The sequence below is a fragment of the Callorhinus ursinus genome, unplaced genomic scaffold (genome assembly GCF_003265705.2).
Source record: "Callorhinus ursinus isolate GAN/ISIS: 27379988/994484 unplaced genomic scaffold, GSC_fseal_2.0 scaffold56, whole genome shotgun sequence".
Classification (NCBI taxonomy): domain Eukaryota; kingdom Metazoa; phylum Chordata; class Mammalia; order Carnivora; family Otariidae; genus Callorhinus; species Callorhinus ursinus.
The window spans coordinates 7,267,679-7,291,084 of record NW_027397118.1 but is presented as its reverse complement, the minus strand read 5'-3'; the positions used below and the strand labels follow the sequence as shown (position 1 = coordinate 7,291,084).

Below are 23,406 nucleotides of genomic sequence, written 5' to 3'. Positions count from 1 at the left end.
CTGAAATTATATGAAGTTGTGTAATAATGGACTTTATGCTTACCTCCTCCTATCCCTTTGATTGAAATGAGTTTTACTTTAGAGTGTTTTTGCCAAGTTTGTATTTATCTTTTCTCAGAAGTTTTGAAATCTGATTCCCTAAAGTCCAGAATATGTGTCTGAGTGCCTAATCAAATCCAGTTTTTCAGATAAATCTATATTCTCTATCTGATGCTACCTATTCAAACCCATTCAAAGCTGGGTGGCCAAAAATGGCTGTGTTATATAATGGTTTTTGAAGTGACATATAGAATTTGAGTCTAACATAAGTTTTTTTAAGACCGCTCTGCTTAACCACATTTAGAATCTTCTTCACAAATTCACTGTGCTTATATCAGCATGTTTTCCTTCTTTAGAAGTCTCTAAGAAAATACACTGAATAGAGGTGACTAGCACAGTTCCTAGTAAAAACTAGATTTCTTTCTAAGATTAATTTTTGTTTTAGTTGGGACAATTTATTTTTCTGATTCTTTCAGCAATATTTCAGGTATAATAAATTCATGTAGAAATTTCTTAAATTGACAAATTTTGCTTAAGAAAGCTCTTACACATACCATCAAGGAGTAAATGATTTTTTATGTGCTGCCAAATTTACTTTGGCAGTATAAATTGAAGAACCACGGATTTGTTTTTAAGTATAGGATAACAGTTAAAGATAAAAATCCCTGGGGCGCCTGGGTGGCTCAGTTGGTTAAGCGACTGCCTTCGGCTCAGGTCATGATCCTGTAGTCCGGGGATCAAGTCCCACATCGGGCTCCCTGCTCAGCGGGGGGTTTGCTTCTCCCTCTGACCCTCTTCCCTCTCGTGCTCTCTGTCTTTCATTCTCTCTCTCTCAAATAAATAAATAAAATTTAAAAAAAAAGATAAAAATCCCTATAAAGGGGAAAGTTATAGCTGAAAATACATCTGAATACTTAAGAAATAACAGTACTTTAATGAGGAATTTTTAAATGTGAGGAAGTTAGTACTTAAGAAAATGTAATGGACTTTCAAATGTATACTGTTTCTTTAGTATAAATGTTAATCATATTATTTCTGTTTTTACAGGTGGTGTTTAGCCAGAAATAAAATATTTTCCTTTGATGACAGGTATACCAGGGAGGCAGGGGTTCGATCTCTGGACAGGAAGTTTGGGGCCATTTGCCGAGCTGTTGCTGTGAAGGTGGCAGAAGGACAACATAAAGAAGCCAAGTTGGACCGTTCTGATGTGGCTGAGGGAGAAGGTCTGTGATGTTGATCTGGGGCTCTTGGGCTTGGTGGTAGAATCAATAGCAAAAAAAGTTGAACATGGAGGGATGGTGTTGGGTAGCCCTTGGAGCAGTGGTACATACTACTCCACCAGTAGATACATCCAATGAGTAAGTAATAACTCAACATTGATATATTTTATCAAGGGGATTCTCTTTTACAAATAGTACAGAGTTTCAGCTGGAATAATACTCAATATCAGTGCTTTAAGGATATCATAAATTTCTCCAGATTTATGATGATCTGCTTTATGTATAGGTTCTGGTGTTCTCTTTTTTCTTTCTGATCCAAACTGTTGTAAAGTCTTTCAGTATTTATAGCATAGGAAGTTATTACACCAGTTAAAAATCCAAGCTGTCCAAATACTGCAAGGGTAGATCTTTATACTCTGGAAGAGCTTTATATGTCATAATTTGTTTTTCTCACACATTTTCTTCGATAGGTATACAATTAAAATGTAATTTAAATTATTTTTTCTTAAAAAAATAATTGTGGAATTTGTGATAGGGAAAGAAAGGGAAGGTTTCTATTCCTAAAATTAATCAAATGTGAACATTTCCATTGGTACCCAGTTAGAATGTTTTAACTTCTTGCTGCAGACTCATACGGGGTCTCCGTTCATCATATCATGCTACTACACAACTTGCCAAAACTTGCTTTAACAAACATGACTTGAGTAGTAGGGAGTTGAAATTTTCTACAGTGAAGAGGTTTATTAGATGTTCTACCATTTCCATAGCTCTTTCTAGAACAGTTTGATGAGTGCTTTTGAAGAACTGTAATTTGTGATAAACTTAGTGGAATAGATGTAAACATCTTCCCTGTTTTTCCTTTTGTTGCTAAGCACAGTGCATTTTACACTCTATCATCAAAAAAATGGACTTTCATGTAATCCTCCAATTTCCAGTATGATGCTTCACCCCTGCTCCCACTATGCCAAGAACCTCCCTGGTTCATTTTCTCCAGGGAGAAATAAGCTTCCCATCTTCTGTTGAGCTAGAGAGGGGTGGTGTCCTTGCTATATGGAGTGGGCGTAGGGATCTTAAGCTCTGATTATTTCTTCCATGGACCTTAACATTTTTCTGTTGGTACCATTCCTCATTGATATTTTCAGGGGTACCTCAAATTCCCGAGCCTTTACAGCATTTTATGGATAACATTAAGGTTTCTCCTTTCTCTAGCCTAAATGTTTGTTACTTCCTGTCGACCCACTTTGTTTTCCAAAATATTGTCAGCATCTCTGATTAGCTGTTGTCGTCTTTCTTACTCTTTTTGTTCTTAAGGGTTTATACTTTTTTGATTTCTTAATTGTCATTTTAGTAGGATTTGGAGAGGAAGTTTAAAGATAAACACATGTTCAGGCCATCATTTTCAAAAATATGAATTTTTAAAAAGTGCCTTAGGTGAATGATAGCCTATCAAGAGTGGAATTACTGGCATAGCTGACAGTGACAGTGGAGAACTGAGGTATTTTTCCCCTTCTTCTCTTTCTAAATATACGGCCTAGATCCTCCTGAATTTCCCCCTTTTTATTCTTAGAACACTCCCTTTGTGCTGTGGGCTGAAGCACCTGAGCCTATGTCTTTTTGTACTAGGCAGACAGTGAAATGAGTTTATCTAGTTAACTTATTTTGAAAATTGTGTTTAGGATTGAGATGATATGTTTGGGGATTTATACAAATGCATTCAGAGCGATTTGTTGCCGAAGGAAACTTCCCATAGTTATGCAGTGCTTAATGTTTATACATATAGCCATTAGCATATTTCCAATAATGTCTGTGATCATATTAGCTATTTAAAGATAACCCTGAAATATTCAAGAACTCGTTCAAAGAACTTGTGAGCTATGTGGGAACATGCAGTTTTTAAGGGCAACATGTAATTATTTATTTGTTCTAAGTTTTTATTTATTTAAGTAATAATCTACACCCAACGTGGGGCTCGAACTCAGGACCCCAAGATCAAGAGTCACATGTTCTGACTGAGCCAGCCAGGCACCCCTAGTTATCTTTTCTTAATCCATGATTCACAGAACAAATCCCACATGATAACATACCTAAGCAGATTTAAGTAGTTAAGATACTACCTAGGTCATCCAGATAAATAAATAATTAGGATAAATCCTTGTCTCTTAATGATGATTTTGGTTGTGGTTCTCATTAGAGGCCTATGGACTCTAAGCTACTTCTAATATTGTAAGATGCCCTTGAGTTTACTGTAAATGACTCCTCCAGATTTTAGTAAGATAATTATAAGTATCTTGAAATTAGTGTTTATCAACTCAACCAATCCAAAAGGAAAATTCCTACAAAAGGGTCGATAACAGGTTTTTATGCTGTAAAGTTCAAATGGCTTAATAATTGAAAGTTTCTCATTAAGAAATGAATTCTTTAAAATTAGAGTATAGGGCGCCTGGGTGGCTCAGTTGGTTAAGCGACTGCCTTCGGGTCAGGTCATGATCCTGGAGTCCCGGGATCAAGTCCCGCGTCGGGCTCCCTGCTCAGCAGGGAGTCTGCTTCTCCCTCTGACCCTCCCCCCTCTCATGCTCTCTCTCTATCTCATTCTCTCTCTCAAATAAATAAAATCTTTAAAAAAAATAAAATTAGAGTATAAAATAGGACAGTTGTTTTAGAAATTTCAAGGAATGTAGTGAGGGAGTTATTTTTAATGTTAAAAATATTGCTGGACTTAGAGTTACTGCCAGGAAGAAAAGTAATTTCAGGCCACAAGCTTCAAAACAGGCAGAAACCTCCAGTGTATCAAACACACTTTCTGGAGTAGGCCCAGAAACTCTGGTCTGTGAACAGTTGTCTTTGTATTTGTGGGGTCTGAACTGGCAGTTAAACAGAACAAATAATAACGGAGTTTTAAAAGCCTGGTGGGATTTATGTTGATCCACGTTAGAGGAGGAATATTTTACCTTTTTCGGTCACTTATGCATAAAGTATGGGAAATAATTCATAAAAGCAGTGATGCCTATGTTTTCTTCATGTTTACTAGTGTATTCTGAATTGCTCTTTTCCTTTCTGGGATATTAGTTGGGTTGGGAGATGAAAAAAATAAATGTGGCTAAAGTTTTATTCTCCTTTTTGCCTGCCTTTTCCTACATACACAAATGTCTGATTTATTCAGATTTGCATCCTTGGATGTGTCTCTGTAAAGAGTCAGGCAAATGTCCATTTGTTCAAGTACTTCTGTATCATGTGTCCACTTAGCATCTAGTAAGAGTTTCTCATCAAAAATTATCCTCAGGAAAGGATTTGTGTTGTAATCAATTCTTACAGTTTTTCAGAATATGGAGCAGGCTCTGTTTTTGAAAAATACAGTATTTATTAGTTTCTTATTTCATAGAAAGGATTGAAAAGTTAGAAAAAAAAGGATTGACATGGATTTAATGGTTATTCATGAGGTATGTAAGATGCCATTATAAATTAGCTTTTAAAAATCACTTAAAGCAATACCGTGTTTATGTTATGAAGATCACAGATACTTATAGGAACAATGAATTAAACTAGCTAACGTGGGAGAAGTGAATAGGTACTCTGGGCTTGGGATGAAATTTCCAGTGATGACATCATACACAGTTTCAAGAATGACACCCTAGACAGTCTGGATAGCTAGTTTAGTGTAAGTCCTCCAGCTTGTTCTTCAAGATTGCCTTGGCTATTATAGGTCCTTCAAATATCTATGTAAATTTTAGAATCGGCTTGTCAGTTTCCACCAATAAATAAGTAAATAAATAAAATCTCATACTTTGACTCTGCATTGAATCTGTACATCAGTTTGGGGAGAATTGACAATATGATATTATCATATCTCCTAATTTATGATCACCTTCATTTAAGTCTTAATAAATGTTTTAAGTGTTTTAATAGTTTTCGGTGATGAGCTTTTGCATATTTTTCTTTAGATATATTCCTAGTTATTTGATCTTTGTGTATGTATATTACTGTAAATGGTATCTCTAATTTTTTATTTTCTGATTTTGTTGTTGTTGCTACTGTATGGGAATACTGTATTGACCCATATCCAGCAAATTGACTTGTTAATTCTAACTGTAGATTCTTCTGGATTTTCTGCATACACCGTCAGTCATCACAAATGTAAATAATGTCAATTTCTATTTTTCCTTTGCAGTCATTATGCCTTTTATTTCATGTCTTCCCTAATGCACTAGATGGGACCTCCAAGAAGATGTTGAATAGAAATAATGATGATAACCAAAGTAGGCAGAAAACAAAACCTGTGAAGAAATTACCAGCTATAGCCTTTGTTTTGTGCCCTTGGGCCACACTCCTCACCTAATTGACTATGATAAAATCTCATTTGTACAGGATTCTCAGTAGCCAGCTAGCTTGCCTCGAATTCAGTTCATATCCCTTCACAACATTCCCCAATAAACACTGTGCCTTGCCTGTTTGATTCTGTTAACAGATACATATTTATAAACTTGGCTATCTGTTTCCCAGTCCCTAGGAAAACAGAAGCTGTAAGTCAGAAAAAAAGCCAAGTGGTTGGGTGGTTTGAGTAATAAGCAATAGGATTTGATGTCAGTGAAAACATGCCTGTCCTTTCATGATAGATTCCCTGGGGACCCTGCTGACCATAAAATGCTGGCTAGACCACAGATCTAACTCTGTGGCAATTTCCGTAGTTCGGTCTGGATCTCAGTTTGACTGGGTTGCATTTTGACATGTATTGTTTCTCTGATACATTTACCTTGTATATGGCAGTAAAATCAACCTAATATTAAGTGGAAGGAGGTAGATACAGTATCCTTAATTTGGTATGTCCCTTCCAGACAACTTTACAGTTAAAAATGCGTCAAGATAAAATATTTGAATTTTATAGCACCAGTTCTCCTCATTCATTAACTTTAATTCTTCCAGTGCACCACACTACTGACCAGGGGAGGAAAGGTATCCTGCCACAGCCACTAAGTCGGCTTAGTACTGCCAGGGGGTCAGATGCCATGGGAAGAACCGTGTGCTAAGGGGTTTGGATGCCTGCTCCTTGCTTGTGCTTTTGTCACTTTACATCCCACTCATTTCTGAGGCTAGCTATTCTCCTAGCCTTTCTTGGATCCATTTCCGGGAGGAATCCTCTTCTGTCAGGCCACCTTCAAGGTTCTTTGTTGCGGCTTCCTGCCATTGATTTCTCAGGCCCTAAGTGTCCTTTATGATAGTTATTTTAAGTGTGGCTCCTTTGTAACCAAAACAGGAAGTTGTTTCTGCAGGAGAATCAAGTGTTTTGATTCTTTAAGTTTTTTTTTCAGTCTTCTATAAATCTCAGTCATACCCATTCTCTTGTCCACTGTCATGAATGCATGACAGACTCTTTTTTAATGGAGAATACTGTATATAATGTTATTAGGAAGTGGCCTCGGAGCTTTATGTAACTTTTTGCTAAATTCTTTTATCTTTGACTTCTTGGAGCAGTCTTCTACTTGTTGCAGAACTATCTTTATCTTTTGGATTTTACATTAGTTATCTAAGGCTGTATAACAAATTACCCTAAAATCTAGTAGATTAAAGCATTTAACAAACATTTATCATCTCACAATGTCTGTGGGTCAGGAATTCAGGAGCAGCTTAAACTTAGCTGGGGAGTTCTGGCTCAAGACCTCCCATGAGGTTATAGTCAAGCCGTCCACCAACTAAGGCTCAACTCAGGGAAGATCTTCCAAGGTTACTTACATGGTGGTTAGCCAACTTCTGTTCCTTGTTGACTATTAGCCAGGTCTTTAGTCTCTCACCACATAGGCTCACAACATGGCCACTGGCTTCCTGCGCACCAGCCCTCCCCCTTTCCCCCCGCCCCCCCCCCCCCCCCCCCGTGAGTGTGGTACATGGAAAGGGAAAAACAGAGTCTAAGACAGAAGCTACAGTCTCTTCTAATCCTCACTCTCCCACATTCTGTTGGCCGCACAGACCAACGTGGGTACAATGAGAGCACTACACAGGCATGTGAATTCTAGGAGGTGGGGATTATTGGGGGTCATCTTGAAGATGGCTCTAAGATTCTATTTTTTGCTTAAAAAAGGCTTTTGTACATCTCATTTCTATTAATACAAACCCCATTTCTGAGAGTTGAAATAGTTTGTTTAGAGTTCTAAAGAAAACCTGTGGTTTGGTTGTTAATAGAGAGTGGAAATTTCTGTGCTGCAGAAACAGTTAAAAGTAGCTACATTATTCTGTTGGGTGGGCCTTCAGGGGAGAAAAGCTTAATAAGACCCACAAGCAAATGAATAGTTCTTTAGCAACCATTGAAACAACCTTTATTTGTCAGCTTTTAATGTGGATTTTGTCAATGTTCTTGTTTGTTTCTTTGGGGACATAAAAACTTTGTTAAAGGCTGTTTTTAGTGAGGCAAAGATAATGGAGTAGTTTCCTATTACTTGGTTCCAATTACATGTAAACGTCCTCAAATGCCTGAACCTGAATCCCATATCTTTCTTTCTGGCTAGAAAAAAAAGAGAGAGTAATTTGGGTGTGTGCCTCTGAATCCGAAAACCACACACCAGATGCTTTGGCTGTTTATTTTAGATTGTTATAATACTGAGAAGTCAGATTTTTAGTTTCTGAAGAGATGCCTGTGTCTGATGGTTAAGAGGTCTTTGAACACTATGTGACAAGTCCCAGTGTTAGTATTCATGGAAGCTGGATTTAAATTGGCCTACATTTTCCTAATCTTTAAGCAGCACAACTTTGAAAATTCCTGCTTATTATAGAATTTACTAATCTAAAAGGCTGTAACAATTCAGCAGTCATCACGATTTAAGGAACTTTGTCAGAAGGCTTTTTCTAATCCAACACTGAAGTTCGTGGTGTTGAATATCCATGCATCATACTTGAACTGAGTTCTTATCAGACATCCAGGTCTCACAGACAGGGCTTAGAAGTTTTAATCCAGTTTTGCATTTTCAGTATTTAAAGTCCCGTTTCACCTGTTCATGCTTATCTTTCCTTTGATTGTATTAGTGGCTCAGGACAAATACAATTTTCTAATAGTCAAAGGAACTAAGGTTAACTGTTGAGGAATATGGACTGAGAGAGTTTTAGTCCCAAGGCACCTGGCTTGCTGGTTTCTAAAGCTGTGGGGTTTGTAGGATTTTATTGTAGCTAATTGGATTTTACAAACCAAGATTACAAAAAAAAAAAAAAAAATCTAGAGATTGAGACTTTCTGTAGCAAATACTTTGCATTTGGAGGCCTATTAAGCAGCATATTTTATACAAACATCTAAAATCAAGTGGTGCTTTAATGCTGAAAAGAAAATATCATGTTGGTATATACTGACAGTATCTTGAAGATATACTAAATAATCTTTTCTGACATTTACACTACTTTACTCATTGTTCCCTCATCGATACTAGCCTGGTTTAAGAAAGATTTGTTTGCCTACGTAGACTGGAAGGAAGTGGCAATGAAGGAAAAACCCTACTTACGTATGATAGGAGCTGAACATTTGTTATTTAAACCCTGTTTTGGGACAGGAAAGTCAAATATTGTCAAAGAATTTAAAAGCCATTGTTTCATTTAATGAATCATATAGAAAGATGTCATGGCCTTTTGAGTGTTATTGTCATATATGATCAAAACCAGCTTTTTAAGTTACAAGATATTAAAACAGTACTTATTTTTAATATTACAAATAGTCTCTGCCTTTTAACTGATAATCCAAAAACTTTCCCAAGACTATTTTCTGAATCTCTAATACAGGAAATGAGATGTGTTAATGCGCAAAACCTGCTTAGAGACAATGGTCCATGCTCCTTTGTCTTGTACAAAGACCCTATGTCCCGGACCCTTGTGTAATTTTAACTCATTCAGTCAGTGAGTCAGCTAGCATTTACTGTATGCCAGGTTCTAGACTAGACCTGGGAAGCAGATGAAAGAAGACTCCTCTAACAAATATGTATAGTCCATTGGATGAAGTCAATATATAAACAAATAATTTTTAGGTGTGTAATGTTTCAGGTGTGCTGGTATTTAAAGTGCTGTGAGGCACTGAATTGATCATTGAAAGCTTCATTTCACTTATAGATATTGTAGCTTTTTAAGATTGCTTTTAGTAAATTGAGACAAATGGTCATTCGCTTACATCTCAGAATAATTGGAATGGATAAATAGATGGAAAAAATATTTTCCAGGTATTCTATTTTAATATTCTTTATTTTCATGAATAGATAACTACTAAAATTGAGAAATGTTTTATAATCATAATTTCCATCTGTATCTTAATAGTTACTATGTAGAAATGTTTAGTAGGTGAATTTGAAAGAAAAGGTATTTGGTTATGTTAAGGTTCATCCCCAAAATAATGAATTAAATATAGGCAAAAGGCACTTAAAAGATTTTATTGCTAGCATGAGGGGTTTTCTGGGCATTTGAACCACAGATTGCTCCATTAGAGCTAGTTCCTTTAAAAAAAAAAAAAAAAGGCAGATTGAAAATACGCAGGCACAAATGCCTTTGCAGCCCTGGTCAGTAACTTGAATCTCAGTCGCACTTAGCACACTTCCTTTGGCTAGGAGCATGGTTTTCTGGAAAAGATTAACCTGAAACTGACAGCACAAATTATACAGTTGGAAATATTCAGGTTTTCCTGATTTGTTTTTAAGGTATTTTGTTTTCCCCTTTCTGCCTTCCCAAGAGAAAGCTTTCAGAAGCATCATATCCATGGTCAGTTTAGCCCCAAGGCACATGCTTGTACTGTCTTGTAAGAAATGACAAAACCACTTATAATCTCAGCATCTCATCTCCCTTTTTAAAGTAGACTCGGTTTAAAAAAAAAAAAGTTTTTATAACTGCAGCCATACAAATCTTTCTCTTCATGCCTAAATGCAGTCTGGATCCATGTGTGCGTACCCACACTAAAGAGATAAGATGTAAACACTATTCCCCTTTATTGCTTCATGGATGACCCCTCTGCCAACTAGCTGTTAGTATACCTAATAACACACCTCCTACATGCATGCACGCAAATAACAGTTCAAACAAATCTGCATGTTTCATTCAGGAGCCCAGTGTGAATGGATTCACCGATTAAAAAGATTGATTTTTAATCATTTAGTAATAATATTATTATATAATTAATTTTCACTAATTAAAAATGTTTATGTTTACAAAATCATATTAAGACAGGTAATCTTTTGACAAATCAAAATAATAATTATTTTGGTGATTTGTCATTTGTCCAGAGATGTTATGAAGATTTATTTCAGCAGGCATAACTGAATAGCTGTGTTATGTAAGACACTGTGATGAGTTTGTATGGCAAGATTAGACCTCATCTAGTTTCTCATTCTACAGATAGGGAACCTAGGGCCCAGTTTCTTACTCAAGAATTTGCTCCATAAATGTTGTTGAGTTATGTTCTGGGTGCTGTTCACTCTTTCAGCCTAAAAGGCATTCCAGAATAGTGGGAACTTTGATTAGAAAGTAATTTGGCATATATTGTGATGGATCTTGAATGCAATTCTTAGATGTTAGGAATTTGCTTAATTTGTGATGCAGATCAGTAAAGATGCGTAAGATTGGAAGTGATGTGAAGATTCATTGACAAGTAGTGAAGAAAATGGATACAGGCATACCTTGGAGATACTGAGTGTTCAGGTACAGACCACCACAGTAAAGTGAATCAAATGAATTTTGTGGTTTCCCAGTACCTATAAGTTACATTTACACTGTCTTGTAGTCTATTAAGTGTGCAGTGGCATTATGTCTAAAAAAATAATGTATATTCCTTAATTTAAAAATATGTTATTGCTAAAAATGTTAACCATCGTCTGAGCTTTCAGCAAATCATAATCTTCTTGCTGGTGGAAGATCTTGCCTTGATGTTGATGACTGCTGACTGATCAGGTTGCTTGAAAGTTTGGCTGAAAATTGAAGGCACATTCTTAAAATAAGACAGTAATGAAGTTTGCCACATCGGTTGTTCCTTTGATAAATGATTTCTCTGCAGCATGCAATGCTCTTTGGTAGCATTTACTCACAGTAGAACTTCTTTCAAAATTGGAGCCTGTCCTCTCAAACCCTGCTGCTTCTTTATCAACTAAGTTCATATAATATTCTGAATTCTCAGTTGTCATTTCAAGAATCTTCACAACATCTTCACCAGGAGTAGATTCCATCTGAAGAAACCACTTTCTTTGCTCATCCGTAAGAAGCAAGTCCTCATCCGTTAAGGTTTTGTCATGAGATTGTGGCAATTCAGTCCCATCTCCAGGCTCCACTTCTAACTGTAGTTCTCTTGCTGTTTCCACCACATCTTTACTGAAGTTTTAAATAACCTCTCAAAGTCACCCATGATGGTTGGAATCAACTTCTTCTAACTCCTGTTTATGTTGATATTTGACCTCTTCCCATGAATCACAGACATTCTTAATGGTATCTCTAATGGTGAATCCTTTCCAGAAAAATTTCAATTTACTTCACTCAGACTCATCAGAGGAGTCACTCTCTATGGCAGCTATAGTCTTACAAAAATGTATTTCTTAAGTAAGACTCAAAAGTCAAAATTATTTCTTGATCCATGGGCTGCAGAATGGATGTTGTGTCAGCAGGCATGAAAACATTAATCTTGTACATTTCCATCAGAGCTCTTGGATGACCAGGTGTATTGTCAATGAGCAGTAATATTTTGAGAGGAATCTTTTTTTCTGAGCAGTGGGTCTTAACAAAGGGCTTAAAATATTCAGTAAACCATGTTGTAAACAGATGTGCTGTCATCCAGGCTTTGTGGTTCCATTTGTAGAGCACTGGTAGAGTAGATTTAGCATCATTCTTAAGGGCTCTAGGATTTTTGGAGGCACCTGGGTGGCTCAGTCGTTAAGCGTCTGCCTTCAGCTCAGGTCATGATCCCAGGGTCCTGGGATCGAGTCCCACTTCGGGCTCCCTGCTCGGTAGGAAGCCTGCTTCTCCCTCTCCCCTGCTTGTGTTCCCTCTCGCTATCTCTCTCTCTGTCAAATAAATAAAATCTTTAAAAAGGTGGTGGGGGGGGCCTCTAGGATTTTTGGAATGGTAACTGAGCATTGGCTTCAACTTGAAGTCACCAGCTGCATTAGCCCCTAATAGATTCATCTGTCTTTGGAAGCTATGAAGGCATGGATTTTTCCTCTCTAGCTGTGAAAGTCCTACATGGCATCTTCTTCAAATAGAAGATTGTTTTGTCTACTTGAGAATCTGTTGTTTACTGTAGCCACCTTCATTTAATTATCTTAACTAGATCTTCTGGATAACTTGCTACAGCTTCTCCATCAGCACTTGCTTCTTCACTTTGCACTCTTATGTTATGGAGATGGCTTCTTTTCTTAAACCTCATGAACCAAGCTCTGCTAGCTTCAGACTTTTCTTCTCCAGCTTCCTCACTTCTCTCAGCCTTCACAGAATTGAAAAGAGTTGGGGCCTTGTTCTGGATTGGGCTTTGGCTTAAGGGAATGTGTGGCTGGTTTGATCTCTCCAGACTACTGAAACTTTCTGCAAATCCTATAAGGCTATTTAACTTTCTTATCATTCATGTGTTCACTGGAGTACCACTTTAAATTTCCTTCAGGAACTGTTCTTTACAGCTTGGCTAACTGTTTGGCCAAGAGGCCCAGCTTTCAGCCTGCCTTAGCTTTAGACATGCCTCCTTCACTAAGCTTAATTATTTTTACCTTTTGACTTAAAATGAGAGATATGTGACTCTTCCTTTTACTTGAACACTTAGAGGTCATTGTAGGGTTATTGACTAACTTAATTTCAGTATTGCTGAGTCTCAGGAAACAGGGAGGCCCAAGGAGGGGAGAGAGATGGGAATGGCCAGTCGGTAGAGCTGTCAGAACACACACATTTATCGATTAAATTCACCGTTTTACATGGGCCTGGTTCATGGTGCTCCAGAATAATTAGAGTAGTAACATCAAAGATCACTGATCACAGATCACCATATAATAATGATGAAAAAGTTTGAAATATTGTTAGAATGACCAAAATGTGGCTCAGAGACAAAGTGAGCAAATGCAATTGGAAAAATGGTGCCAACAGGCTTGCTCTGTGCAGAGTTTATAGGGTTCACAGCCAGTAAATGTCATTGTCAAGATTCTAAGTGAGGCCGACTGGTGAAGTCTAAACTTAGTGTCTACACTGTGCTTTCATTATTCCTATATATCCTATGTTCAATGATCCCTGTAACAACTATTTGAGGTGTAGATAGTATTTCCTCATTTCAGATGAGGAAGTGGAAGCTTAAGACAATAAGGGAAATGAACAATCTGAAAAGGAAACTAAGCAATTCCATTTACAATAGCAAATGCAAATCAGAACTACAATAAGCTGTCACCTCACACCCGTCAGAATGGCTAAAATCAAAAACATAAGAAACAACAAGCATTGGCGAGGATGTGGAGAAAAAGGAATTACTCATGCACTGTTGATGGGAATGCAAGCTGGTGTAGCCACTGTGGAAAACAGTATGGAGTTTCCTTAAAAATTAAAAATGGAACTACCCTGCATTCCAGTAATTGGCCTACTGGGTTTTTACCCAAAGAATATAAAAACACGATTTCAAAGGGATACACGCACCCCAGTGTTTATTGCAGCATTATTTACAGTAGCCGAACTATGGAAGCAGCCCATGTCCATCAACTGATGATTGGTTACAGAAGATGATTGGATAAAGAAGATCATCAGCTGACAATTGGATAAAGAAGATATATATAAAGATATATATGTATATAGTGGAATATTATTCAGCCACAAGAGTGAAATCTTGCCATTTACAACAACATGGTTAGAGCTAGAGAGTATAATGCTAAGCAAAATGAGTCAGTCAGAGAAAGACAGATACCATATGATTTCACTCCTATGTGGAATTTAAGAAACAAAACAAGCAAAGGAAGAAAAACGAGAGAGAGACAAACCAAGAAATAGACTCTTAACTGTAGAGAACAAACTAAGGGGGGGTGGGTATTAAAGATTACACTTATCATGATGAGAAAAAATACAATGAAAAACCAATTTCATTTACAATAGCATCTAAAAAAAAATAAGTACTTAAGAATAAATCTTGTTAAGGAGGTGAAAGACTTGTATGTTGAAAACCACCAAACATTGCTAGAAAGAAATTTTAGAAGACCCAAGTATATGGAAGGCTATCTTGTGTTCATGGATAGGAAGACTTAACATTGTTAAGATCTATAATTTTAATGCAGTCTCTTCTGAAACTTCCATAGTCTCTTTCACAGAAATAGAAAAGTCAATCAAATTCATGTGGAATTGCAGTGGGCCCCAGATACCCAAAACAGTCCTGAAAAAGATCAAACTGGAGGATTCACACCTCCTAACTTTCTAATCTTTTATAAAGCTATATTAGTTAAGACAGCATGGTACAGACATATAGACCAGTGGAATAGAATAGAGAGCACGGAAATAAAGGCTCACATATATGGTCAGTTGATTTTTATCAGGGATGCTATTTAGTAAGAAAAGGAAAGTCTTTAACAAATGGTGCTGGGAAAACTGGATATCCACATGCAAAAGAATGAATTGGGCCCTTACAAAATCAGTACATAAATACAAAATTAATACAAAATTAAAATAAATACAGAAATTAACTAAACATTGGTCAGTGACCTAAACCTAAGAGCTTAAGAATAAAACATTAGGGAAAATCCTCATAACGTTAGATTTGGCACTGATTTTATGGGTATGATACCAAAAGCACAGGCAACAAAAGAAAAACTAAATTGGACTTCATCAAAATTAAAACCTCTCGTGCATCAAAAGACACTCTTTTTTTATTAAATTTTTTATTGTTATGTTAATCACCATGCATTACATCATTAATTTTTGATGTAGTGTTCCATGATTCATTCTTTCTGCATAACACCCAGTGCTCCATGCAGAACGTGCCCTCTTTGATACCCATCACCAGGCTAACCCAGCCCCCCAACCCCTCCCCTCTAGAACCCTCAGCTTGTTTTTCAGAATCCATTGTTTCTCATGGTTCGTCTCCCCCTTCGATTTCCCCTGCTTCATTCTTTCCCTCCTGCTATCTTCTTCTTTTTTTTTTCTTAACATATATTGCATTATTTGCTTCAGAGGTACAGATCTGTGATTCGACAGTCTTGCACAACTCACAGCGCTCACCATAGCACATACCCTCCCCAATGTCTATCACCCAGCCACACCATCCTCCCACCCCACCCCCACTCCAGCAACCCTCAGTTTGTTTCCTGAGATTAAAAATTCCTCATATCAGTGAGGTCATAGGATACACGTCTTTCTCTGATTGACTTACTTCACTCAGCATAACACCCTCCAGTTCCATCCACGTCATTGGAAATGGCAAGATCTCATTCCTTTTGATGGCTGGCTAATATTCCATTCTATATATATACCACATCTTTATCCATTCATCTGTCGATGGACATCTTAGCTCTTTCCACAGTTTCGCTATTGTGGACGTTGATGCTATAAACATCAGGGTGCACGTACACTTTCGGATCCCTACATTTGTATCTTTGGGGTAAATACCCAGTAGTGCAGTTGCTGGATCATATGGTAGCTCTATTTTCAACTATTTGAGGAACCTCCATACGGTTTTCCAGAGTGGCCGCACCAGCTTGCATTCCCATCAACAGTGTAGGAGGGTTCCCCTTTCTCCACATCCCTGCCAACATCTGTCATTTCCTGACTTGTTAATTTGAGCCATTCTGACTGGTGTGAGGTGGTATCTCATTGAGGTTTTGATTTGGATTTCCCTGATGCTGAGCGATGTTGAGCACTTTTTCATGTGTCTGTTGGCCATTTGGATGTCTTCTTTGGAAAAATATCTGTTCATGTCTTGTGCCCATTTCTTGATTGGATTATTTGTTCTTTGGGGGTTGAGTTTGTTAAGTTCTTTATATATTTTGGATAGGAGCCCTTTATCTGATATGTCATTTGCAAATATCTTCTCCCATTCTGTCGGTTCTCTTTTGGTTTTCTTGACTGTTTCTTTGGCTGTGCAAAAGCCTTTTACCTTGATGAAATCCCAGTAGTTCATTTTTGCCCTTGCTTCCCTTGCCTTTGATGATGTTTCTAGGAAGAAGTTGCTGCGGCTGAGGTCGAAGAGGTTGCTGCCTGTGTCCTCCTTTAGGATTTTGATGGACTCCTGTCTCACATTGAGGTCTTTCAACCATTTGGAGTCTATTTTTGTGTGTGGTGTAAGGAAATGTCCAGTTTCATTCTTCTGCATGTGACTGTCCAATTTTCTCAACACCATTTGTTGAAAAGACTGTCTTTTTTCCATTGGACATTCTTTCCTGCTTTGTCGAAGATTAGTTGACCATAGAGTTGAAGGTCCATTTCTGAGCTCTCTGTTCTGTTCCATTGATCTGTCTGTCTGGTTTTGTGCCAATACCATACTGTCTTGATGATGACAGCTTTGTAAAAGAGCTGCAAGTGCGGAATTGTGATGCCTCCAGCTTTGCTTTTCTTTTTCAACATTCCTCTGGCTATTTGGGGTCTCTTCTGGTTCCATACAAATTTTAGGATTATTTGTTCCATTTCTTTGAAAAAAGTGGATGGTATTTTGATGGGGATTGCATTGAATGTGTACATTGCTCTAGGTAGCATTGACATCTTCACAATGTTGGTTCTCCCAATCCATGAGCATGGAACGTTTTTCCAATTCTTTGTGTCTTCTTCAATTTCTTTCATGAGTATTTTATAGTTTTCTGAGTACAGATCCTTTGCCTCTTTGGTTAAATTTATTCCTAGGTATCTTATGGTTTTGGGTGCAATTGTAAATGGGATCAACTCCTTGATTTGTCTCTCTTCTGTCTTGTTGTTGGTGTATAGGAATGCCACTGATTTCTGTGCATTGATTTTATATCCTGCCAGTTTACTGAATTCCTCTATGAATTCTAGCAGTTTTGGGGTGGAGTCTTTTGGGTTTTCCACGTACAGTATCATATCATCTGCAAAGAGTGAGAGTTTGACTTCCTCTTTGCCGATTTGGGTGCCTTTGATTTCTTTTTGTTGTCTGATTGCTGTGGCTAGGACTTCTAATACTATGTTGAATAGCAGTGGTGAGAGTGGACATCCCTGCCGTGTTCCTGACCTTAGGGGGAAAGCTCTCAGTTTTTCCCCATTGAGAATGATATTCGCTGTAGGTTTTTCATAGATGGCGTTTATGATATTGAGGTATGTACCCTCTATCCCTATACTCTGAAGAGTTTTGATCAAGAAAGGATGCTGTACTTTGTCAAATGCTTTTTCTGCATCTATTGAGAGGATCATATGATTCTTGTTCTTTCTTTTGTTAATGTATTGTATCATGTTGATTGATTTGCGGATGTTGAACCATCCTTGCAGCCCAGGGATAAATCCCACTTGGTCATGGTGAATAATCCTTTTAATGTACTGTTGGATCCTACTGATTAGTATTTTGGTGAGAATTTTTGCAACCATGTTCATCAAGGATATGGGTCTGTAGTTCTCCTTTTTGATGGGGTGTTTGTCTGGTTTTGGGATCAAGGGAATGGTGGCCTCATAAAATAAGTTTGGAAGTTTTCCTTCCATTTCTATTTTTTGGAACAGTTTCAGGAGAACAGGTATGAATTCTTCTTTAAATGTCTGATAGAATTCCCCTGGGAAGCCATCTGGCCCTGGGCTTTTGTTTCTTGGGAAATTTTTGATGACTGCTTCAATTTCCTTAGTGGCTATAGGTCTGTTCAGGTTTTCTATTTCTTCCTGGTTCAATTTTGGTAGTTGATACATCTCTAGGAATGCACCCATTTCTTCCAGGTTATCTAATTTGCTGGCATAGAGTTGCTCATAATACGTTCTTATAATTGTTTGTATTTCTTTGGTGTTGGTTGTGATCTCTCCTCTTTCATTCATGATTTTGTTGATTTGGGTCATTTCTCTTTTCTTTTTGATCAGTCTGGCCAGGGGTTTATCAATCTTGTTAATTCTTTCAAAGAACCAGCTCCTAGTTTCGTTGATCTGTTCTACTGTCCTTTTGGTTTCTAGTTCATTGATTTCTGCTCTGATCTTTATTATTTCTCTTCTCCTGCTGGGTTTAGGCTTTATTTCCTGTTCTTTCTCCAGCTCCTTTAGGTGTAGGGTTAGGTTGTGTATTTGAGACCTTTCTTGTTTCTTGAGAAAGGCTTGTATTGCTATATAACTTCCTCTCAGGACTGCCTTTGCTGCATCCCAAAGATTTTGAACAGTTGTGTTTTCATTTTCATTGGTTTCCATGAATTTTTTAAATTCTTCTTTAATTTCCTGGTTGACCCATTCATTCTTTAGTAGGATGCTCTTTAGCCTCCAGGTATTTGAGTTCTTTCTGACTTTCCTTTTGTGATTGAGTTCTAGTTTCAAAGCATTGTGGTCTGAAAATATGCAGGGAATAATCCCAATCTTTTGGTACCGGTTGAGACCTGATTTATGACCTAGGATGTGATCAATTCTGAACAATGTTCCAGGGGCACTAGAGAAGAATGTGTATTCCGTTGCTTTGGGATGCAATGTTCTGAATATGTCTGTGAAGTCCATTTGTTCCAGTGTGTCATTTAAAGTCTTTATTTCCTTGTTGATCTTTTGCTTAGATGATCTGTCCATTTCAGTCAGGGGGGTGTTAAAGTCCCCCACTATTACTGTATTGTTGTCAATGTGTTTCTTCACTTTTGTTATTAATTGCCTTATATAATTGGCTGCTCCCATGTTCGGGGCATAGATATATACAATTGTTAGATCTTCTTGTTGGATAGACCCTTTAAGTAGGATATAGTGTCCTTCCTCATCTCTTATTACAGTCTTTGGTTTAAAATCTAATTTGCCTGATAGAAGTATTGCCACCCCAGCTTTCTTTTGGTGTCCATTAGCATGGTAAATGCTTTTCCACCCCCTCACTTTCAATCTGGGGGTGTCTTTGGGTCTAAAATGAGTCTCTTGCAGACAGCATATTGATCAGTCTTGTTTTTTAATCCAGTCTGATAGCCTGTGTCTTTTGATTGGGACATTTAGCCCATTTACATTCAGGGTAACTATTGAAAGGTATGAATTTAGTGCCATTGTATTGCCTGTAAGGTGACTGTTACTGTATATTGTCTGTTCCTTCCTTTTTTTTTCCTTTTTTAAATATTTTATTTTTCAGAGCAAGAGAGCAAGAGAGAGCACAAGCAGGGGAAGCGGCAGGCAGAGGGAGAAGCAGGCTCCCCGCTGAGCACGGAGCCCGATGTGGGACTCGATCCCAGGACCCTGGGATCACGACCTGAGCCGAAGGCAGACATTTAACCAACTGAGCCACCCAGGTGTCCCAGTCTGTTTTCCTTTCTGATCTGTGCTGCTTTTAGGCTCTCTCTTTGCTTAGAGGACCCCTCTCAATATTTCTTGGAGGGCTGGTTTCGTGTTTGCAAATTCCTTTAGTTTTTCTTTGTCCTGGAAGCTTTTTATCTCTCCTTCTATTTTCAATGACAGCCTAGCTGGATATAGTATTCTTGGCTGCATATTTTTCTCGTTTAGTGCTCTGAAGATCTCTTGCCAGTCCTTTCTGGCCTGCCAGGTCTCTGTGGATAGGTCTGTTGCCAAGCTAATATTTCTACCATTGTAGGTTACATATCTCTTCTCCCGAGCTGCTTTCAGGATTTTCTCTTTGTCTCCGAGAGTCGTATGTTTTACTATTAGATGTCAGGGTGTTGACTTATTATTATTGATTTTGAGAGGGGCTCTCTGTGCCTCCTGGATTTTGATGCCTGTTTCCTTCCCCACATTAGGGAAGTTCTCTGCTATTATTTGCTCCAATATACTTTCTGCCCCTCTCTCTCTCTTTCTTCTTCTTCTGGGATTCCAATTATTCTAATCTTTCGTCTTATCGTATCACTTACTCTCGAATTCTGCCCTCGTGATCCAGTAGTTATTTATCTCTCTTTTTCTCAGCCTCTTTATTTTCCATCATTTGGTCTTCTATATCACTGATTCTCTCTTCTGCCTCATTTATCCTAGCTGTTAGTGCCCCCATTTTTGATTGCACCTCATCAATAGCCTTTTTGATTTCGACTTGGTTAGATTTTAGTTCTTTTATTTCTCCAGGAAGGGTTTCTCTAATAACTTCCACGCTTTTTTCAAGCCCAGCTAGTATCTTTAAAGTCATGATTCTGAACTCGAGGTCCGACATCATACTAATGTCCGTATTTGGTAGGTCCCTGGCTGAGGGTACTACCTCTTGTTCTTTTTGCTGAGGTGATTTTTTTCATCTTGTCATTTTGTCCAGAGGAGAATAGATGAATGAGAGAACAACATGCTAACAGGTTAACAATGTCCCCAGCAAATATACTCTATACAAATCAGAAAAGACCTGAAACCGGGGGAAAAGAAAGGGAAAGAAAGAAAAAAGAAGGAGGGGAAAAAAAGAAGAAAAAAGATAAGAACAAAAACAGAACAATATAAAAAAAGCAGAATATGATCAAATATGATCAGGCTAGTGCATAGATCAGTGTCACACACTAGATTTTGGGCGTGTTTTGGTCTGTTAGAAAAAAGTGCCTCCTAAAATTTTAAAGGAAGAAAGACATATATATACAAAATAAGGGTTGATACAATGAAGGGATGGAAGATGACTGTAAAAATGAAAATTATAAAAATTTTATAAAAGGAATTGATAAGTTGTTTGAAAAAAGAAAGAAGAAGATTTAAAAAAAAAAAAGGGGGAGAGAATGTGATCAGGCAGGAGACTAGAAGAAAGCCATACACTAGTGATTTAGGGTATATTTTGATCTGTTAGAAGAAACTGTATCCCAAAATTTTAAAGAGAGAACAACTTATATATATATATATATATATATATGCCAAAAATAAGGGTAACTACTATGAAGGGATAAAATATGACTCTAAAAATGAAAAATAAAAAATGTTTTTTTAAAAAAAGGATTGATAAGATGTTGGTTGAAAAAGGGAAAAAGAAAAATTTAAAAAAATTTAAAAATTAACTTTGATCAACTAATGAATCATGGTAAAAAAAAGCCATGAATTCTGTGTGCCGTATTCCCCTAGCGCTGGAGTTGTCCCATTCTCCTTGATCAGTAAACTTGGTCTTGGCTTGCTGGCTGTTCGTGGTGATCTTCTGGGGGAGGGGCCTGTTGCGGTGGTTTCCAAATGTCTTTGCCGGAGGCTGAATTGCCCCGCCCTTGTCGGTCCAGGCTAAGCAAGCTGCTCGGGTTTGCTCTCAGGAGCTTTTGTTCCCTGCAAGGTCTCGGTACAGCTTTGGAGGACCAGGGCGAAAATGGTGGCCTCCCAATCTCCACCTGGAGGAGCTGAGAACGCGGGGCCCCGCTCCTCAGTGCGCCCCCAGAGTAAAGCAGTCACTCCCGTCTTCCTGGTCTCTGGCTGCACTCCGTGCTCACCCGGCCTGTGACCGAGCGTTTCTATCTCCGTCACCCGACCCCGTGTGGAGTTTCCAAACCCAGCAGATCCCTGCGGTGCACTCCTGCGCCGCTCCTTCCGGGGGAGGAAGGGGAGTCTCCCCGGCTCTGCCGCTTGTTGGGTCCCTGCTGGAGGAGCAGTGGCCTGATTGGGCCGCGGATCACAGTTTATGGCAACCCCGAGCTGAGAGCCCGCGCCTTGGCTCTGTCTCTGCAGCCGGCTTCCCTGCTCCGATACCTGGGAGTTCTGCCACACTCAGGTACCCCCGTTTTCTCTGTGACCCCAAGGGTCCTGAGACCACACTGTCGCAGGAGGATTCCACCCCCCGCGTAGCCACTGCAGCGACGTCCCTCAGAGGAGCCAACTTCTAAAAGGTCCGATTTTGTGCTCCACAGCTCTATCACTTGCCAGAAGCGGCCGATGGAGGCCCCCTCCCCCACCGTCTATCCTCCCGAATATTGCCTCAGATTCACTTCTCCGCACGTCCTCCCTTCCAGTAAGTGGTTGCTTCTCTGTTCAGAGAGTTGTTGCTACTCTCCTCTTCGATCTCCAGTTGAGTTCGTAGGTGTTCAGAATGGTTTAATCCCTATTCAGCTGAATTTCTGAGACCAGACGAAATCCAGGTCTCCTACTCCTCCGCCATCCTGCTCCACCTCCCACCCCTTCACTTTGAATCTGGGGGTGTCTTTGGGTCTAAAATGAGTCTCTTGCAGACAGTGTATTGATGGGTCTTGTTTTTTAATCCAATCTGATAGCCTGTGTCTTTTGATTGGGGCATTTAGTCCATTTACATTCAGGGTAACTATTAAAAGATAGGAATTTAGTGCCGTTGTATTGCCTGTAAGGTGACTGTTACTGTATAGTCTGTGTTCCTTCCTGGTCTATGCTGCTTTTAGGCTTTCTTTTTGCTTAGAGGACCCCTTTCAATATTTCTGGTATGGCTGGTTTTGTGTTTGCAAAGTCCCTTAGTTTTTGTTTGTCCTGGAAGCTTTTGATCTCTCCTATTTTCAATGACAGCCTAGCTGGATATAGTATTCTTGGCTGCATATTTTTCTCGTTTAGTGCTCTGAAGATATCATGCCAGTCCTTTCTGGACTGCCAGGGCTCTGTGGGTAGGTCTGTTGCCAATCTAATGTTTCTACCATTATAGGTTACATATCTCTTCTCCTGAGCTGCTTTCAGGATTTTCTCTTTGTCTCTGAGACTTGTAAGTTTTACTCTTAGATGTTGGGTGTTGACCTATTTTTATTGATTTTGAGAGGGGTTCTCTGTGCCTCCTGGATTTTGATGCCTGTTTCCTTCCCCACATTAGGGAAGTTCTCTGTTATAATTTGCTCCAATATACCTTCTGCCCCTCTCTCTCTTTCTTCTTCTTCTGGGATCCCAGTTACTCTGTTATTGTTTTGTCTTACGGTATCGCTTATCTCTTGAATTCTGCCCTTGTGGTCCAGTAGTTGTTTCTCTGTCTTTTTCTCAGCTTCTTTATTTTCCATCATTTCATCTTCTATATCGCTGATTCTCTCTTCTGCCTCATTTATCCTAGAAGTTAATGCCCCCATTTTTGATTGCACCTCATTAATAGCCTTTTTTATTTCGACTTGGTTAGATTTTAGTTCTTTTATTTCTCTGGAGAGAGTTTCTCTAATAACCTCCATGCTTTTTTCAAGCCCAGCTAGTATCTTTAAAATCATGATTCTGAACCCTAGGTCCGACATCATACTAA

The 23,406-nt window shown here is 38.5% G+C and overlaps 1 protein-coding gene across 1 annotated transcript in view; it reads left to right on the top strand.

Moving 5' to 3' along the window:
• LONP2 (lon peptidase 2, peroxisomal) overlaps nucleotides 1–23,406 on the top strand; it is a 119,619-nt gene that overhangs the window by 72,139 nt on the left and 24,074 nt on the right. The window contains exon 11 of the mRNA XM_025852359.2: nucleotides 1,129–1,262. Coding sequence (XP_025708144.1) covers nucleotides 1,129–1,262 — 134 coding nt within the window. The remainder of the gene's footprint in view (nucleotides 1–1,128; nucleotides 1,263–23,406) is intronic.